This window comes from Cololabis saira, chromosome 15 (assembly GCF_033807715.1).
Source record: "Cololabis saira isolate AMF1-May2022 chromosome 15, fColSai1.1, whole genome shotgun sequence".
Taxonomy (NCBI): Eukaryota; Metazoa; Chordata; class Actinopteri; order Beloniformes; family Belonidae; genus Cololabis; species Cololabis saira.
In genome coordinates, this window is record NC_084601.1 from 32,751,369 (window position 1) to 32,767,134 (window position 15,766).

General features: G+C 43.5%; 1 protein-coding gene across 1 annotated transcript; it reads left to right on the forward strand.

Annotated features, from left to right (window-relative positions):
• The first annotated feature begins 377 nt into the window (after positions 1 to 377).
• tap2a (transporter associated with antigen processing, subunit type a) lies at positions 378 to 13,183 on the forward strand. Its single transcript, XM_061741403.1, has 11 exons — positions 378 to 944; positions 1,128 to 1,242; positions 1,327 to 1,457; positions 1,538 to 1,743; positions 3,259 to 3,456; positions 3,568 to 3,696; positions 11,069 to 11,257; positions 11,490 to 11,663; positions 11,861 to 12,020; positions 12,310 to 12,446; positions 12,848 to 13,183. The coding sequence occupies exons 1-11, from the start codon at positions 443 to 445 to the stop codon at positions 13,070 to 13,072; spliced, it is 2,166 nt and encodes a 721-aa protein (XP_061597387.1). The 5' UTR covers positions 378 to 442; the 3' UTR covers positions 13,073 to 13,183.
• Positions 13,184 to 15,766: the final 2,583 nt, after the last annotated feature.

Below are 15,766 nucleotides of genomic sequence, written 5' to 3' on the forward strand. Positions count from 1 at the left end.
TTAAGAAGGATGTAAAGTTTATTGTGATTCAATCCCAAATACAGGATATTATGTGATTACACTTTAAAATGCAGTTCCGATTGACTTTTTTGGACATGTTGGTTCTAAAAGGCTACTTAAATATTACATTACTTGATCTGCAAAGGTTTTTTTATTGTTTTTTTTAGCCTGAAGGCTTTAAATGGCTTTAAATGTTAAAGAATGATCAGTGGGGTGAAAGAGAGGATGCCGGGTGATAAAAAGATATATTTAATGTGCGCAACATCTTTAAGGTCTTACTTACTACATAGCCTACATACTGTCCTGCTTCAGTCAGTCCCGCTGCTGTTTGGGTTTAAGGGAAACCCCTAATCCTCCCAGAAAGTGAAACCAAAACTAAATAAAAACTAAAACACAAGCTGCGCAGCAGAGACGGTCATACGAGGACAAGCTTTGCTGAAAAATGGCTGTACCGATCATTCAGAAAGTGGTGGCTCTGTTCCTCGCGGTTTGCGTGGACGTTTGCTTGTTTTACGCATCGGGATTTGCGGGTATCCAGCGCGCGTTTGGGCATCTTGGACTTGCGTGGCTCTCCGCGGCTCTCCGGTGGTCGGCAGTGAGTGTTGTAACTCTGCTCACGCTCGGGGACCTCAGACCAATGCTTGTTAGGTTCATAACCGCGTACAGCTTACTTCCAGCGGTGCTGGAGACCGGGACCAGGGCGCTCCACCGCCAGGACGGCCAGTGCGGCCCCGCGGAGCCGCGCTGCTGGCTGCTGTGCGCCGGCGCGGCTCTGGCCGCTGCGCTCTTCTGGGAGATCACCGTCCCCGACACCGACCCGGCGGCCGCTACTAAAGAAAACAAGCAGAAGTCCAGAGTTCTGTTCATGAGAGTCATCCGTCTTCTAAAACCTGATTATCCGCTGCTGGCTGTGGGCCTTGTGTTCCTGTCACTGGCAGCTATCTGTGAGTAAATTGTAGATAAATACATGTTCACGTGGATCTTGGATAAAAGAAACCACTTTAGAAAGAAGCTCTATCTATGTTTTTGGTTTACATTTCTACTGGTGGGGATAGTGGTAATGACATTAGATTCATGAGAATTACCTGACAGATAGGCTACATCTCCATGTGACTTGCTCCTTTCAGGTGAGATGTTCATCCCATTCTACACGGGGAGGGTCATTGATGTCCTTGGCAATCATTACCAACAAAATGAGTTCCTAACTGCGCTCCTCTTCATGGGCCTGTACTCTGTGGGAAGGTGTGAAACAATGTTTTGTTTCCTCTCCACATTACCCCCCCTGCTTGTATCTGTGTAGTAGCGCACCTCTTTCTGTTTTCTTAGTTCTGTGAGTGCTGGCTGCAGAGGCGGTCTGCTACTTTGTGCCATCAGTTCATACACATGCAGAATAAAAGGGAAGCTGTTTGAGGCTTTAACAAAACAGGAAGTTGGATTCTTTGAGACGACAAAAACAGGTAAATCAGTCTTATGCATGAATCACATCAAAATAAATGGACTAGACAAGATGAATTCACTTTTAAAAAAATATGTGCAGGTGAAATAACATCCAGGTTGTCTAAGGACACCACCCTGATGGCGAAAACAGTGGGTCTGAACATCAACGTGCTGCTGAGGACTTTCATCAAGACAATGGGCATGATCTCTCTGATGATGAATCTGTCGTGGAAGCTCACATTCCTTGTACTGATGGAGACGCCGATCACTGGTCTTATACAGAACATCTATGACACACACTATCAGGTAACAGCAAATGAGAACTGTAGACTGTAAATGTCAGGGTTTGACATTTCCCCCAGTTTGTGTTTTCAGTTCTGCTCCTCCTGTGTTTATCTGGTCTTGTCTTTCCCTGCTCCATGTCGGACCGTACTGTTTCCTTCCTCCATGTGTCCTGTCAGGTTTTTGGTTTTTGCTCTTTTGTTTTTGTTAATCCTGCTCTGCAGCGTTTTTGGTTCTTGTTTTTGGTAAATAAATCCTGGTTTTTTGCAACTCCTGCCTCCTGCTCTCCTGCGTTTGGGTCCTCAACAAACCACACCCGTGACAGAACGGACGGACCAATATGGACCCAGCGGGAGAGCTCATTTCCCTGTGGGAAAAACATGCGCTTGTTCTAGGAGGATTCAATTCAATTCAATTCAATTTTATTTATATAGCGTCTAATACAACAGAGTTGTCTCTAGACGCTTTCCAGAGACCCATACCTAGAACATGACCCCCGAGCAATTATTACATAAACAATGGCAGGTAAAAACTCCCCTAGTGGGAGAAAAACCTTAAGCCAAACAGTGGCAAGGAAAAACTCCCCTTTAGGAGGGAAGAAACCTTGAGCAGGACCAGGCTCATAAGGGGGGACCCTCCTGCCGAGGGCCAGGAGTCCCCCTTCCGGGGAACACGCCTGGCTCAGGGTGGGCCCAGGAGCCTTCAGGCTCAGGGGAGACGACGACGGCGCCAGCCCCAGCCCCAGCCCCAGCCCCAGCTAGCCTCTGTTCCGGCGGTGGTCCTGGGCGCATCGTCTCCTGTGTCGGCGGTGGTCCTGGACGCATCAGCCCCTGCTCCAGTGATGGTCCCGGGCCCCCGCAGCCAGCGTCGAGGACCCGGGTTCCCCCGCAGCCGGCTCCTCGTATCCTGTCTGCCCCCAAGCCAAGTTCCACGCCACAGCCAAGTTCCACGTCCAAGTCCCACGCCAAGGCCCAAGCCTAGGCCTCGAGGACAGCCTCCTGAACTGTCTCGCCGTCTATCCGGCCCCGAGGACAGCCCCCGGAACTTTGGCAGCGTGTTGGCCTGGGCCCCCTCCGGGCCCCCTCCGCCCGCCCTGGGTTGGGGCGTTGGGACATCTGGGATCTGTCCCTTGAGGGGGGGTAATGTCAGGGTTTGACACTTCCCCCAGTTTGTGTTTTCAGTTCTGCTCCTCCTGTGTTCCATCTGCCCTGATTGTCCCCACCTGTGTTTCGTTGTCCCCTGGGTATATCTGGTCTTGTCTTTCCATGTCGGTCCGTACTGTTTCCTTCCTCCATGTGTCCTGTCAGGTTTTTGGTTTTTGCTCTCTTGTTTTTGTTAATCCTGCTCTGCAGCATTTTTGGTTCTTTTTGGTAAATAAATCCTGTTTTTTTGCAACTCCTGCCTCCTGCGTTTGGGTCCTCAACAAACCACACCCGTGACAGATAAAGTCTAAAAATCTGCTGGTACCATAACTCTGATGATTATTTTGTTAGTTGCAATTGTAAATCATTGTTTCTTTCTTCCTTATTTGTCTGTCAGAGGTTGTCCCAGGCAATGCAGGACTCCATGGCTCGTGCAAATGATGCTGCAAATGAAGCAGTGTTTGGTATTCGTGCAGTGCGGAGTTTCAACACAGAAAAACAAGAAGCTCATCGTTATGACAAACGCTTAATGGAAACACACATCCTGAAGACCCGCCGAGACACCATCACGGCTGTTTACTTGCTCCTACGGAGGGTGAGATGTTTGTTTTGTGTGCCCATTTTAGGATATCAAGTACTGTTCCGCCTGTATTTTCATGTCACCATTTTTTTAAATAATAATTTCTTCCTATGCATGTTTTTTTAGTTGACAGGGTTGGCCATGCAGGTCTTCATGTTATACTATGGCAGACTTTTCATCCAAAAAGGACAGATGACCACAGGAAACTTGGTTTCTTTCATCCTCTACCAGTCAGATCTTGGAGACAACATTAGGGTAGGTCCTGATGCTGATGCTGTCTGCTGATATTTGCAGTTTCTGGGGGTTATGGCAGCTGTTGCAGCCATTAAAAACAAAAACAAAAAAAGACTAAAATACACAAACTCTTTCAATTTCAATGTTCTAATTATCAGCAAATAAATAAATCTTGTGATCCTTACAAGGTCTAAAGGTTATAGCTGCTAAAGGATCTATCTCTGTTATTCTCAATTAATATTTATTTTGATAAAAACGAACTGATATTTTGTTGCAGTATGAAAAATTTATACATATTGCTTTGGTTACAATTAAGGGAGTAAGTCTGAGCATTTAAACAACTTTCAGCAGTTTGGTGCTCTTGAGCATTCAGGTGTGTCTTTTAAGAAAATATTATTCAGATAGTTGAGACCAGAGTGGATAATTATTTTAGATCATAACACACAGCCCATCAAACTCAGCATATTGACTCAAACACCAACTGTTAAGCACAGTGGTGGGAGTGTGATGGTTGGGACTTCTCCTGTAACCACATGACCTGGACACCTAGTCACTGAGTCAACCCTGAAATAAACGTAAGACGAAAAGAAAATGAATGACGTCAAAGTTCAGGATTTAACCTGATAGAGATGTTGTGGTGGGACCTCCATAGAACTGTGCATAAAACATACCTGCAAACCTCAATCAACTGAAGCAGAATTGTAATAAAAGAGAGCCAAATGTCCTATACAACAATGTGACAAGCATCACACAAAAAATTGTTATTTTAAATCATTGCTTCTACAGCTGATTCTACAAGCCACTGAATCATGAGGAGTTTCCATCCCTCCTTTAACTTCCACCTATCCAGGTTTGGATCTGGGAGATGACCTAATCGAAGGGGCTCAGAGTTTCCTCTCCACGGCCACCTTCTCCTTCTCTTCTGCTAAACTTGGGTGTGTCTTGGGTCTTTCTTGAGGCCTTCTCCTGCTGGACAGTAGACATCCTTACCGGATGCCTGAACCATCTTAACTGACTCCTCTTGGTGGTGAGGGCTAGCAGGTCTACTCCTTCTTGGATGACTGAATTCAGATTATCCCCACCCCCGTTTTTGTCTGCATATATATACTAATGGTTAACGCCAAGTTTTGGCAGAACTTAAAGAGCATATTGCAGGTTGGAGACCCCTGTGAATCAATGTGTAGGAAAATAATGTAGGAACTGAATTTTCATTGAAATACGCATAAATATATACCGTATTTTCGCGACCATAAGGCGCAACTTTTTTTTTTTTTTTTTTTTTTTAAATGTGCCGGGCGCCTTAAGAAACGGTGCGCCGTGTCTATTACCTGAATTACGGTAATGTAAGGCCGGCCACCATGAGAACTGTAAAAAGAGAAGGGGGCGGGTGAAGCCCCCGTGAGTTGCGACGTGAATAAGACCATCCACTGAGCTGTTTAATGCGGTAACAGATGATGAAAACTTTTAAGGATTTGCTTGATGTGTAAAATACAACCAAACTAAGTTTTGCTCCGCTCTATTTAAATAAGCACACTTGTGTGTGCGTGTTCTGCAGCGCGTGTGTTTTGCATGTCAGAACCGAGGATGCACCTGCCGTGGGTTTGCGGGTCCGATCGCCGCATCCCGGGGCAGATCCGGCTGAAGTGCCGGTGCTCTTACCCCGGGAGTCCCTACTACAAGTCCATGTGGGCTCCTCCGGTCCCGGCCGGTCGGAAGCGGTCACTTTCCCCGGTTAAAGCCGCGGCTGGAGCAGCGCGGTGATGCGCGCTGCTGCAGCCGACTTCCTGGTTCCCAAAGCGGGTCCGATGACCTGGTTCCCGGCCGTTTTACGAGCAGAGATTTCTGGGGTCTGTCTCAGGTCAGATCAGCTTCACCCTCCGAAATTTGCAGCCAAATCTGTCGGTTATAAACCCGGTACCGGATCCCGACATGCGCGGGTGTTTTTCGCAGCGCGACACACACTTACTGGTTTATGTGGCGCTTGCCTGGCGCAGCTGATGGACAGAAACTGTATGGGGATTTTTAAAAGAAAAACTTTGCATAAGACATTTCCAGCCGGAGTCATTATAAGGGTGAATGAAAAGAGGGGGCTGGATGAAAGGATGATGATCAAGAAGCTGAGACAGGTCTGGAAATTCGGACTGGCAGCTGAATTAACGGAGCTCCTGTCGCATACAACCCAGTACCGGCTCCCCGACAGCGCGTGTGTGTGAGCGGGTCCAGCGCGGCGGTCCCGGGACCCGGGACCGCCGCGGGACCAGCGCGGGGGGGGGCGGACCGGGACCGGGACCCGGGACCCGGTCCAGCGCGAGGGAGCAAACGGGGAGCGGGACCCGGGACCGCCGCGGTCGGGATTTTTAAAAGAAAAGCGTTCCCTAAAGAGACTTTTCCAGCCAGAGTGAAATGAAAAGGGCTGGATGGATGAGGAGATGATCAGTGGCTGAGACAGGTTTATGTGCAGCAACCCGGTGTTTTTTTTTAATTCTTTAATGCAGAAACAGAATATAAACCTTTGAAGGGTTTGATTGATGTGAAAAGTGAAATAAAATATCAAACTAAGTTTTGCTTCCGCTGTATTTTTAGCGCGTGTGTGTTCTGCAGCGTGCGTGTGTGCAGCTCGTCTCCGTAGACGGCGCCTTTTGGGTCGGTGCGCCATATGTGTGTTTTAAAACCAAAAATGACACACAAAACTGAGGGTGCGCCTTTCCACACAGTGCGCCATATGGTCGCGAAAATACGGTACTACAGTGACCTCTGGAGTTGTTTTTGTGAGAGTATTTTACTTCCGCATCTGAAAAAGCTGAACCGGAAGTGACGTCGCATTGGGGAGCGCGGTGAATTCAACAATAGGAAAAATAGTGGATCTTAATGTTATTTGTGACACTGAAGAGGTTGTGAATGTGTATTCACACCAATATGACGGGCCACAGCCTTATAATTACGTTACCCGTTAGTCCCCCCACGTTCTTTTGATTGACAGCTGAAACTCGCTTTTTAAAAGGCTGATTTATGGGTCCGGGTTACACCAACGCAGACCCTACGGCGTAGGTTACGCAGCGACGCACAGAACGCTGCGTGCGCCGCGTACCCTACACCGTAGGCCGTCGATTTTACGCGGAACCATAAATCCGCCTTTATTCACTGCAGCACTCCTGCTCCGTGCTCCTGAAAGAAACTCCGAAAATAACTCCTTAAAAACGGGTGAGTCCTTGTAATCTGGCTACGTTTGTACTTTCTAAACAGAAAACAGGCTTATCATCTTCTCTTTTTTCTGATTAAAGCATCCGAAATAGCCGGGTATTTTTAAAACCGAATACTTCCCCCCCTTCGTTTATCCACATTACATGGTTGTTAAAAAAAAAAACCTTCCACACAGAACCGAAGATCTGCGTTTTCGACCACTTTCATAAGCATTCCAAACCTGTAGATCATCTGGTCTTCCAGCCTCCGGGCCGCCTCTGTTGCGCCGCTTCCCAGGGATCCGCGCCTCCTCCTCGGATAACGAGCTGGAGTTTCCCCGTGTCCGCCGCGGAGCTGCCGTGTTATCGACGCAGCCCAGCTGCAGCACAGATGCAGCCCTGGGGAAGCTGCGCCGCTTCCCCGGATCCGCGCCTCCTCCTCGGGCAACGAGCTGGAGTTTCCCCGTGTCCGCCGCGGAGCTGCCGCGTTAATCGACGCAGCCCAGCTGCAGCCCAGCTGCAGCCCTGCTGCGCGTCGCCGCGTACCCTACGGCGTAGGCTCCGCGTCGGTGTAACGGTGTCAAGAGCAGAGGCCATTTATTTAATAAATAGCTTGGAGTACAGATGGTGGATCATCTGCAGTTCTGGATCGCACGTTAGACGTCAGACTCAGAGCAGATTTGTTGTTGTTTTGGAGCATAATGTGACGTTCGAAAAACGCAAAACTCCGGTTGTCTCTGTTTACACCAGGAGTTTTCAAAAATCTTCCCTTTGCCTGGAGTTTTTTTAAACATTCGTTTATTTGCGTTTTCATGTGGATGACAGGTCCAAACGTAGGAAAATATCTTCGGTTTAGCAGATACCCGGCTACGTGTGTACGGGTCTGGGCAGTCAGATGGGGCAGAGCTGTGGAGACGTCTCCCCAGTGCTACGTCATATGACGCGGTGGTCGAAAAAAAAAAGCGTTTGTAGGAACTTGGCTAAAATCAGCCACTTTTTCCTCTGAATAAGTGCCCTTATGTCTTGTAAAACATATTAAATCCTACATTAACTTCTCACTTAGTCATTTTCACATAAGGTCAGGTATCATTTTTGAAAAAATTCTAACCTACAATATGCTCTTTAAAAGCCACATATATATGTATTTAAATCTTGCAACAGAGGGTTTTTTTGTGTGTGCATGGGTGTGAGTGAGTGTTTTTCCTTCACCAGCCCTGTTGACAGTCTAGCCATTTTTATTGAAAAAAGAAAAAAAAGATAAAGAATAAACAATTATGTAAAAAAGGACCGAAAGACTGAAAGACCAGGAAAGAGCAGGGAAGAAAGGACAAGACAGCGATGGGTTCAGCTTGGTGACTGTGTGATGCGTTGTAGTGTGTATGAATGAGTGTGTAATGTGTTGTGATGGATTAAAAGGAGACATAGGACGACCAGGTATTTGTGACAGAAGAGGACAGAGAAAAGGAGAGGAGCGTTCTTGATACATGTCAGTTACATCAAAATTATATAATATACATACAAGTATCTTTAACTGAGTATATCTAAGTATCTTTAACTAAGTATGTTTACATATGTAAATATACTTATATAAAGTTGTATACATGCGGTCAACTAGTACACAAACATATTATTTGTTGTTGAGTAAGAAAAAATGGTGTAATAAAGACCAATGTGAAATTTGGGGGTACATACCGGTAATCGTCCTACATTTATCATTTCTTCAGATATTATATATTCTGTGTTGTGTAATATATCACATATATATTATATATTAATGACTAGGACACTTGTATAGGTATGGAGGATTTTTTGTGCCAAAATTAAATAAATAAATACATCATTAATTAATTAAAATGGGAATGAAATATATCATTAATTAATTAAATGTGTCATTAATTAATTAAAATTAGAATGAAATATGTCATTAATTAATTAAAATACAATTCATTTTAAGTAAAACTATATATTTATTATTTCAGCATTTAATTAATTAATGACACATTTCATTAATGATTTCGTGTTGCGTGTGAATCATGAAATGTAAAACTGCATTTAATTAATTAATGACAAATTGAATTAATGATTTCGTTAATTAATGACATATTTCATTCTAATTTTAATTAATTAATGACACATTTAATTAATTAATTATATATTTCATTCCCAATTTAATTAATTAATGATGTATTTATTTATTTAATTTTGGCACAAAAAAATCCTCCATATATAGGTAGCTATATTTATTCTTGAATGTAATATACATATAGGCATGTACATGTGCTTTAATATATATATATATATATATATATATATATATATATATACACACAGGGCTGCCGCAAGGGGTGTGCGAACCGTGCAACCGCACAGGGCCTCGCGCCCCAAGGGGCCTCGCGCTATGGGCCGTTTTTGAAAAAAAAAATTGAAAAAATTGAAGAAAAAAAAAAAGTTTTTTTTTTTTCCTTTTTTCCCTTATAAATATCAACAGTCACGTTCCATTACAGACCTAAATGTGTACTAGTCTGTGCATATCAATATAAATATATGTGCAATGATGCGCGTGTCTGTTGTACAATACAACTGCGTCAGACCAAGCGCAGACACAAGGTGCTCTGATCCAGACGGCTGGAGTTGGAACAAACTGTCACACAATGTCGAGAGAATGAGACAGATTCATGAAATTTCCATCAGGGGATGAAAAAAGAAAAAAAACTAAAGAAAATGGAAGAGTTTAATGCCTCTCTGAAAGGCTTCTTTGATAAATTTGTTACAAAAATCACCGATCCGACTGGGTCTCAAACAGCCGTGGGGCCCCGCGTCGAGGCAAGAGATGATGATGAGGCAGGGGAAGGTATCCAGTATTTTGCTAATTGGAGAGTTAAAATTGCGCATATAGACACCCGATCCGACCCGAAAAACCCAAAGATTTTGGGGTTTTTGGGTTTTTCGAAAAACCCAAAAATTTTGAGGGCCCCCCCCGGCCATTTTGCACAGGGCCTCGCAAATCTCCCAGACGGCTCTGTATATATATATATATATATATATATATATATATATATATATATATATATATATACATATATATACACATACCAATAAACACTCATTCACATATAATAAATATGAATATATGTATATATATATAAAGTTCTGAAAATTTATGTTTTTAATGGTAATTGTTACAATAACAATGGCGGTTATTATCATCATTGATTACTGCCACAAACATCCTCATTATATCAGAGCACCGGTGCCAACAACAGACCCAGTAGGACCCAAGAGACAAGGGCCGTGATGAGATAACAGATTATCTCTAAAGAAGAGTCCAGGCAGCACCCTGCAGAGAAAAACATTTTCGGCCACTTTGTGCCACTTTGTGATTTCTTTCTTTGGTCCTTACTCAAAGTTCATGAATAAGGACCACTAGGCTAGGGTAACCTAGCCTAAACTCTGCATTACTGCATAGTTCCAAGAATTCAACGTCCCTCCCCAGGTAAACGGTTACCCGGGCCCCACCCTGGAGCCAGACCTAGGCTTCTTTCAGGGGCAGTTGTAGGCCAGCCGCTACAAGAGGACAAGCCACATGGGTTTGCCCCCCTGTGGGCTTTGAAACTTAACTAATATCTCCACTGGCTCCCAGTCCAATACCGCATCATTTACAAAAACCTCCTCCTCACCCACAAAGCCCTTCACAACCTAGCCCCCACTTACCTCTGTGACCTACTGAAAGAATACACCCCCTCCCGTACCCTCCGCTCAACCTCTGCTGGACTTCTTTTCACTCCCACCTCACACCTTAGCAGCATGGGTGCCCGAGCTTTTAGTTGCACGGCACCCAGACTCTGGAACTCCCTCCCCCCATACATAAAACAAATAGACTCCATCACCACCTTCAAAACACAACTCAAGACTCACCTGTTTAAACTTGCCCATTCACTTTGACTGGTCACCACACACTACTTCCCACCATACTGTTCTGTTATCTGTACTGTTGCTCCTCGGTTGTCCATTGTATGTAATGTGTATGTGTGTATGTATTATAATTTCTATTGTATTTCTATTGTATTTCCTGTATTTGTATTTCTATTGTATTTTATTGTTTTTGTTTTTATTCTGTAAGGTGACCTTGGGTGACTTGAAAGGCGCCGCTAAATAAAATGAATTATTATTATTATTATTATTAATATAATGTGTGTTTGGTTGTCATCTTCCAGACGCTCACCTACATCTTCGGTGACATGCTGAACTCAGTGATGGCCGCTGGTAAAGTATTTGAGTATCTGGATCGCAAACCTCAAGTCAGCACAGACGGGAAACTCAAGCGCGATCATCTGAGCGGACATGTCAGCTACTGTCGCCTCAACTTTGCGTATCCTGCAAATCCCAGCAAGATAGTGCTCCAGGTAAGGAACTACTGTTAATGCTTTGGTTTTGGTTTGGACAGCGTCATGCAGGAAATATAAGCTGTGCGTCGAAATGCGTACGTTTCTCTTTCTCTTCAGGTTAAGAGTCTGACTGTCATCCTCAACATTTAATCCTGTTCATTTATTGATGAATTGTTTTTATGGTCTAAGTATTCTTAAGTGTTAAGGCACCTAAAAGTAAAAAGTAAAAACAACTTTCTTCTCGTCGCAGGACTTCTCCTTGGAGCTGAAACCGGGTCAGATGACGGCTCTCGTGGGTCCATCTGGGGAAGGAAAAAGCACTTGTGTGAGTCTGCTGGAGAGATTCTACGAACCTCAAAGTGGAGAAATTCTTCTGGATGGGGAACCACTGAAATCCTACGACCACCATTTCTTCCACAAGAAGGTCTTTATTATTCACACTTTTGTTAATCATGTAATTATTTTAATAAGATATTTTGTTGACCTTTTCTTTTTAGCTTGGGTTTATTCCTGCAGTCATCAATAATTATTGAAGAGATGTTTATATCCCATGCTTTAGCAAAGATGATCGTGTATAATAAAGAAAACAGGTAGTTTTACTGTATACTGTGTGTTTAACAGATCGCGGTGGTGAGCCAGGAGCCTGTGCTCTTCTCCGGCTCCATCAGAGATAACATCGCCTACGGGCTTGCTGACTGCTCCCTTCATGAGATTGAGGAAGCAGCGCGCAAAGCCAACGCCCATGACTTTATTCAGGAGCGGGAGAAAGGTTATGATACAGGTAAATGCTGTAATGCTGATTTTAGTGCAGCTGAAACCAATTTTTGTGCTTGAAGGACATTAGATCAGTGATGACAGAAAACATCTGATGGAGATGAAGGAAAGTTTGTTTTATTTTGGATATTTAAAATTTGTAGATGCAACAGTGTCACATAGATACATGTAAAGTATTTTGGAGGTTAGTGACATCCATGCCATTCTGCAAGTGTGTTTTTTTTTGTTTTTTTTTTAATTTTACACCATGTGACCGTCATTCAGTCATGATTTTACAACGTCGTCCCTTTCCACAGAGGTGGGTGAGGGTGGCAGCCAGTTATCCAAGAGCGAGAGGCAGAGGATCGGCATTGCTCGAGCTCTGATCAGGCAACCCAAGGTCCTCATATTGGATGAAATAACCAGCTCTCTGGACACTGAGAGTGAAAACAAGGTATGTTGCAAGGTGATCTGATTGAGGGAAATCCAATGTCCATATTGTTTTACTTGCTCAAAGTTCAAATATCCTGAATAAAAAAAATCCCAAACATCCACAAATACCCTTGAAGGAGTTGACAGATTCATGTGCTGTTTCCTTTAAATATGCTGGACCACATTAATGTGTCTTTTTAAAGTAAAATATTGCATGTCTAGATGGGTCAAACTGTCATGCAGCGAGACAAATTTAGGTTTCAATGACCTAAGTTTGAACAAAAGTTGAAGAGATGAATTGATGGGTTCACGCAACTTTTTCTTCAAACATCCTTTATTTATGTTTTGTGCTACGAAGAAAAAAAAAACCTGTTTGGCAGGAAGAATAAGATCATGAATATCTCGGCCATTGCCTCTGTGCAGGTTCTGCAGGCCCTGGCCCGCTGCCCCAACCAAACCCTTCTGGTGATCGCCCACCGGCTGAAGACCATTGAGAAGGCCGATCAGATTGTTGTGATTAGTGGAGGTAAAGTTAAGGAGCAGGGGACTCACCAGGAGCTGATGGACCTGAGGGGGAGCTACTACAAACTGAGAGAGGAGCTCTTCACCGAGCAGAGCTCGCCTACGGGAGGAACTGCCGACGCTTGACTGTGCAGGAGATCGAGTTAACGTGATGTGACAGAGGTGTTCAGAAGTGACTGAGATGTTTTACTGTAAATAATAGTCTGTAAAGAATAAACTGTGTTTTGTCCCTCAGAAGTTTTTTATTTATTTTACAGACTTTCCTTTTATGATTGTCTCCTCTTATCAAGAAAAAAACCCAGTCATGATACCAGTTTTCCCTTTCATGACCTGGTATATGATAAAGATAAATAAATGTTCAACATAATAAGCGGCTGCTGCCGCCATAAACCTACATTTATTATCAGAGAGACTAAAGGTTGCTTTATTGGTTACGTTTATCAAATAGAAAATAAAAAAACACCAGACATCTGTTTGTGTTTGTATTTTATTTCTATGCCCTGTGTTGCATGTTTAAAACAAATTTTAAGCAAATAAATTAACTAGTCCTGATGATATAGATCTAAAACTAAGTAATCATAAAGAAGAAGAAGTTTGGCTAACATGAGATGAAACTGGTTCCACAAAGTAAATAAGATAAGTGGCTTCCACCATGTTTCTGTGTTTGGTGTTGGACCGAGGGAACCTGTGGTTGTTAGAGCTGGACGGAGACGGAGTCTTCAGGTTTCAGGTTTCTCTCCTGCATGACCAGCTTGGTTAGTGAATCAGACACCCTAAACCTCCATCCTCAACATGAAAATAAAAATCTTCCTTGTTATAAAGTTAGTCCTGGTTCAGGTGACCCCGGGGCTTGTTATGACTTATCTTTGACAGCAAGGGGACTTTACATGACACACTCAGTGGTTTCCTATTTTTTGCTTTATGGGCTTTCTTTGCACTGTATGTACAGTTGAAAACTTGCTTTAAAATGCTTTAAAATTGTTAAATTGTGTTTTTTATTATCACTTTACATAAGCAAACTGAAGAAACCAAAGAAAAATCTAAATGAGTATTTGGAACGACGATCCTTTGCCTTCAAATCAGCATACATTTCTCATCAAGTGGGGATCACAGTGAGGTGTATGATAAACCAGTTATGACAAACGGATCCTAAAAAACATGTATTACATTTGTCAGCCTAAAATCAGACATTAACAGGGATGGAATCAGTTGTGTGGGACGTTAAAAACTGAGTCAGGAAAAGTTAAACTGCTGCCACGGTGGCGATGTGAGAGGAAGTTTCACGTTTGAAGTCTTACGCCACGATAAGACTGAGAGCAGCGAGACACGAGCTTGGATCTTATCAGAAGAGTTTCTCCCGGGCAAAGATTTCAAAGCATCAGATGTCAAGACATGCTGCAAAAGCTCTTCTGTGGAACCGGCAATGTTAAGAGGACCACAGCTGCAATGGTCAGCCGAGGAAGCTTTATGCAGGTCATGCAAGATGCAATATGCCTACTTCCCTTCAAAGCCAGAATATGTCCAGCAGTGCCTTCAGCTCAGAGCAGAAACCAGTAGGTCCCATGTACACCCATCCACTGTTTGGAGACGTCTGTCCAGAGGTCTTAATGTGAGAACTGGGGTCAAAAGCAACTTAACTGTTCATGAAAACATAGAAACTGGGATTTATGAAAATGGCAGCAGGACCGCCGGACGAATGAAGAAGACTTTGAAATATTTATTTGTTGCAGAAAAGCACTTTGTTTGTTGAAAACTGGAGAGCAGTACAACATCAAGTGTCTGTAGGATACAAGGGGGCATTGTTGAAGGTGACTTACAAGTCTGGGGCTTCATTTGAACCAGGGTTTGTTCAGGATTAATGGTCTCCTCAGTCCCGAGAATACAGGCAGGTATTTATTCATCTCCATGTCCGACTGGTCCCAGATTTATCCTGTAGCTTGACAATGATCACAAAGGTACAGCTAAAGAAGACGTTTAGAACAACCAAATGCCTCAAAGATGCTTGGAAAAACCTACCTGCTGAGTCCTGAGTTTGTTTTTAAATTGTATCTAGAAGAACTCGTGGAGGCACGAAATATTGATTAATTATCAATTACCTATTTCTTCTCTCCACTGGCTCCAGCCACTACACTAAGGCCATGTCTGGAGACAGACGTTTTTGTTGCTATTAACTTTCTGGTCCTCTTTCCTTTAGCAGGTCTAGTTGGACAAACGTTGGAGCCTCTGACCTTTCCTCCTCTCACGGGTTGAGTCAGGCGGTCACCATGCAGGAGAGATCTGCCACTTTAAAAGGGAGTTTTCCTTGTTCTCTGCCACCTCCACTCAGTAGGTGGGGGATGTAGGGATGGGAATCAAGAAACAGTTCTTGTTCAGAACCGGTTCCCACTGTTTCAATTCTTTGGAATCATTTGCAAATTTTGCAAACAATTCCCTTTTCGATTCCAGTCAGAATGAACGACGTCATCATGCACGTTGCATAGCTTACAGACGTAAACATGGTGCCCAAGTGATACAAACGCCTTAAAGTCTGTTTGCATTTCAGTAAAAAAGACGACAACAGGGCAACTTGCAATACTTTCCAAGTGAATATTTCGTCAAATGGAGGAAATACTACCAACATGCAAAAACATTAGTGCACACAGTATGCAATAACTATCAATCAATATCTTATAATATCTTATTATCGATTCGTTCCGGACAAACATCACTAATTCTCAACCCATCAGCAGCAGCAGCAACATTAGCATGTCCTTGGTTAATAATACTGCAGGTAACTAATTAACTAACGGATACTGCCTATCATATTAGCCCCATTTGCCT

Coding starts and splice junctions, on each gene's coding strand:
- tap2a (XM_061741403.1), top strand. CDS start 443: ATGGCTGTACCGATCATTCAGAAAGTGGTGGCTCTGTTCCTCGCGGTT. Junction 1,243..1,326: donor GGCCTGTACTCTGTGGGAAG/GTGTGAAACAAT, acceptor CTGTTTTCTTAG/TTCTGTGAGTGCTGGCTGCA. Junction 12,447..12,847: donor ACACTGAGAGTGAAAACAAG/GTATGTTGCAAG, acceptor GCCTCTGTGCAG/GTTCTGCAGGCCCTGGCCCG.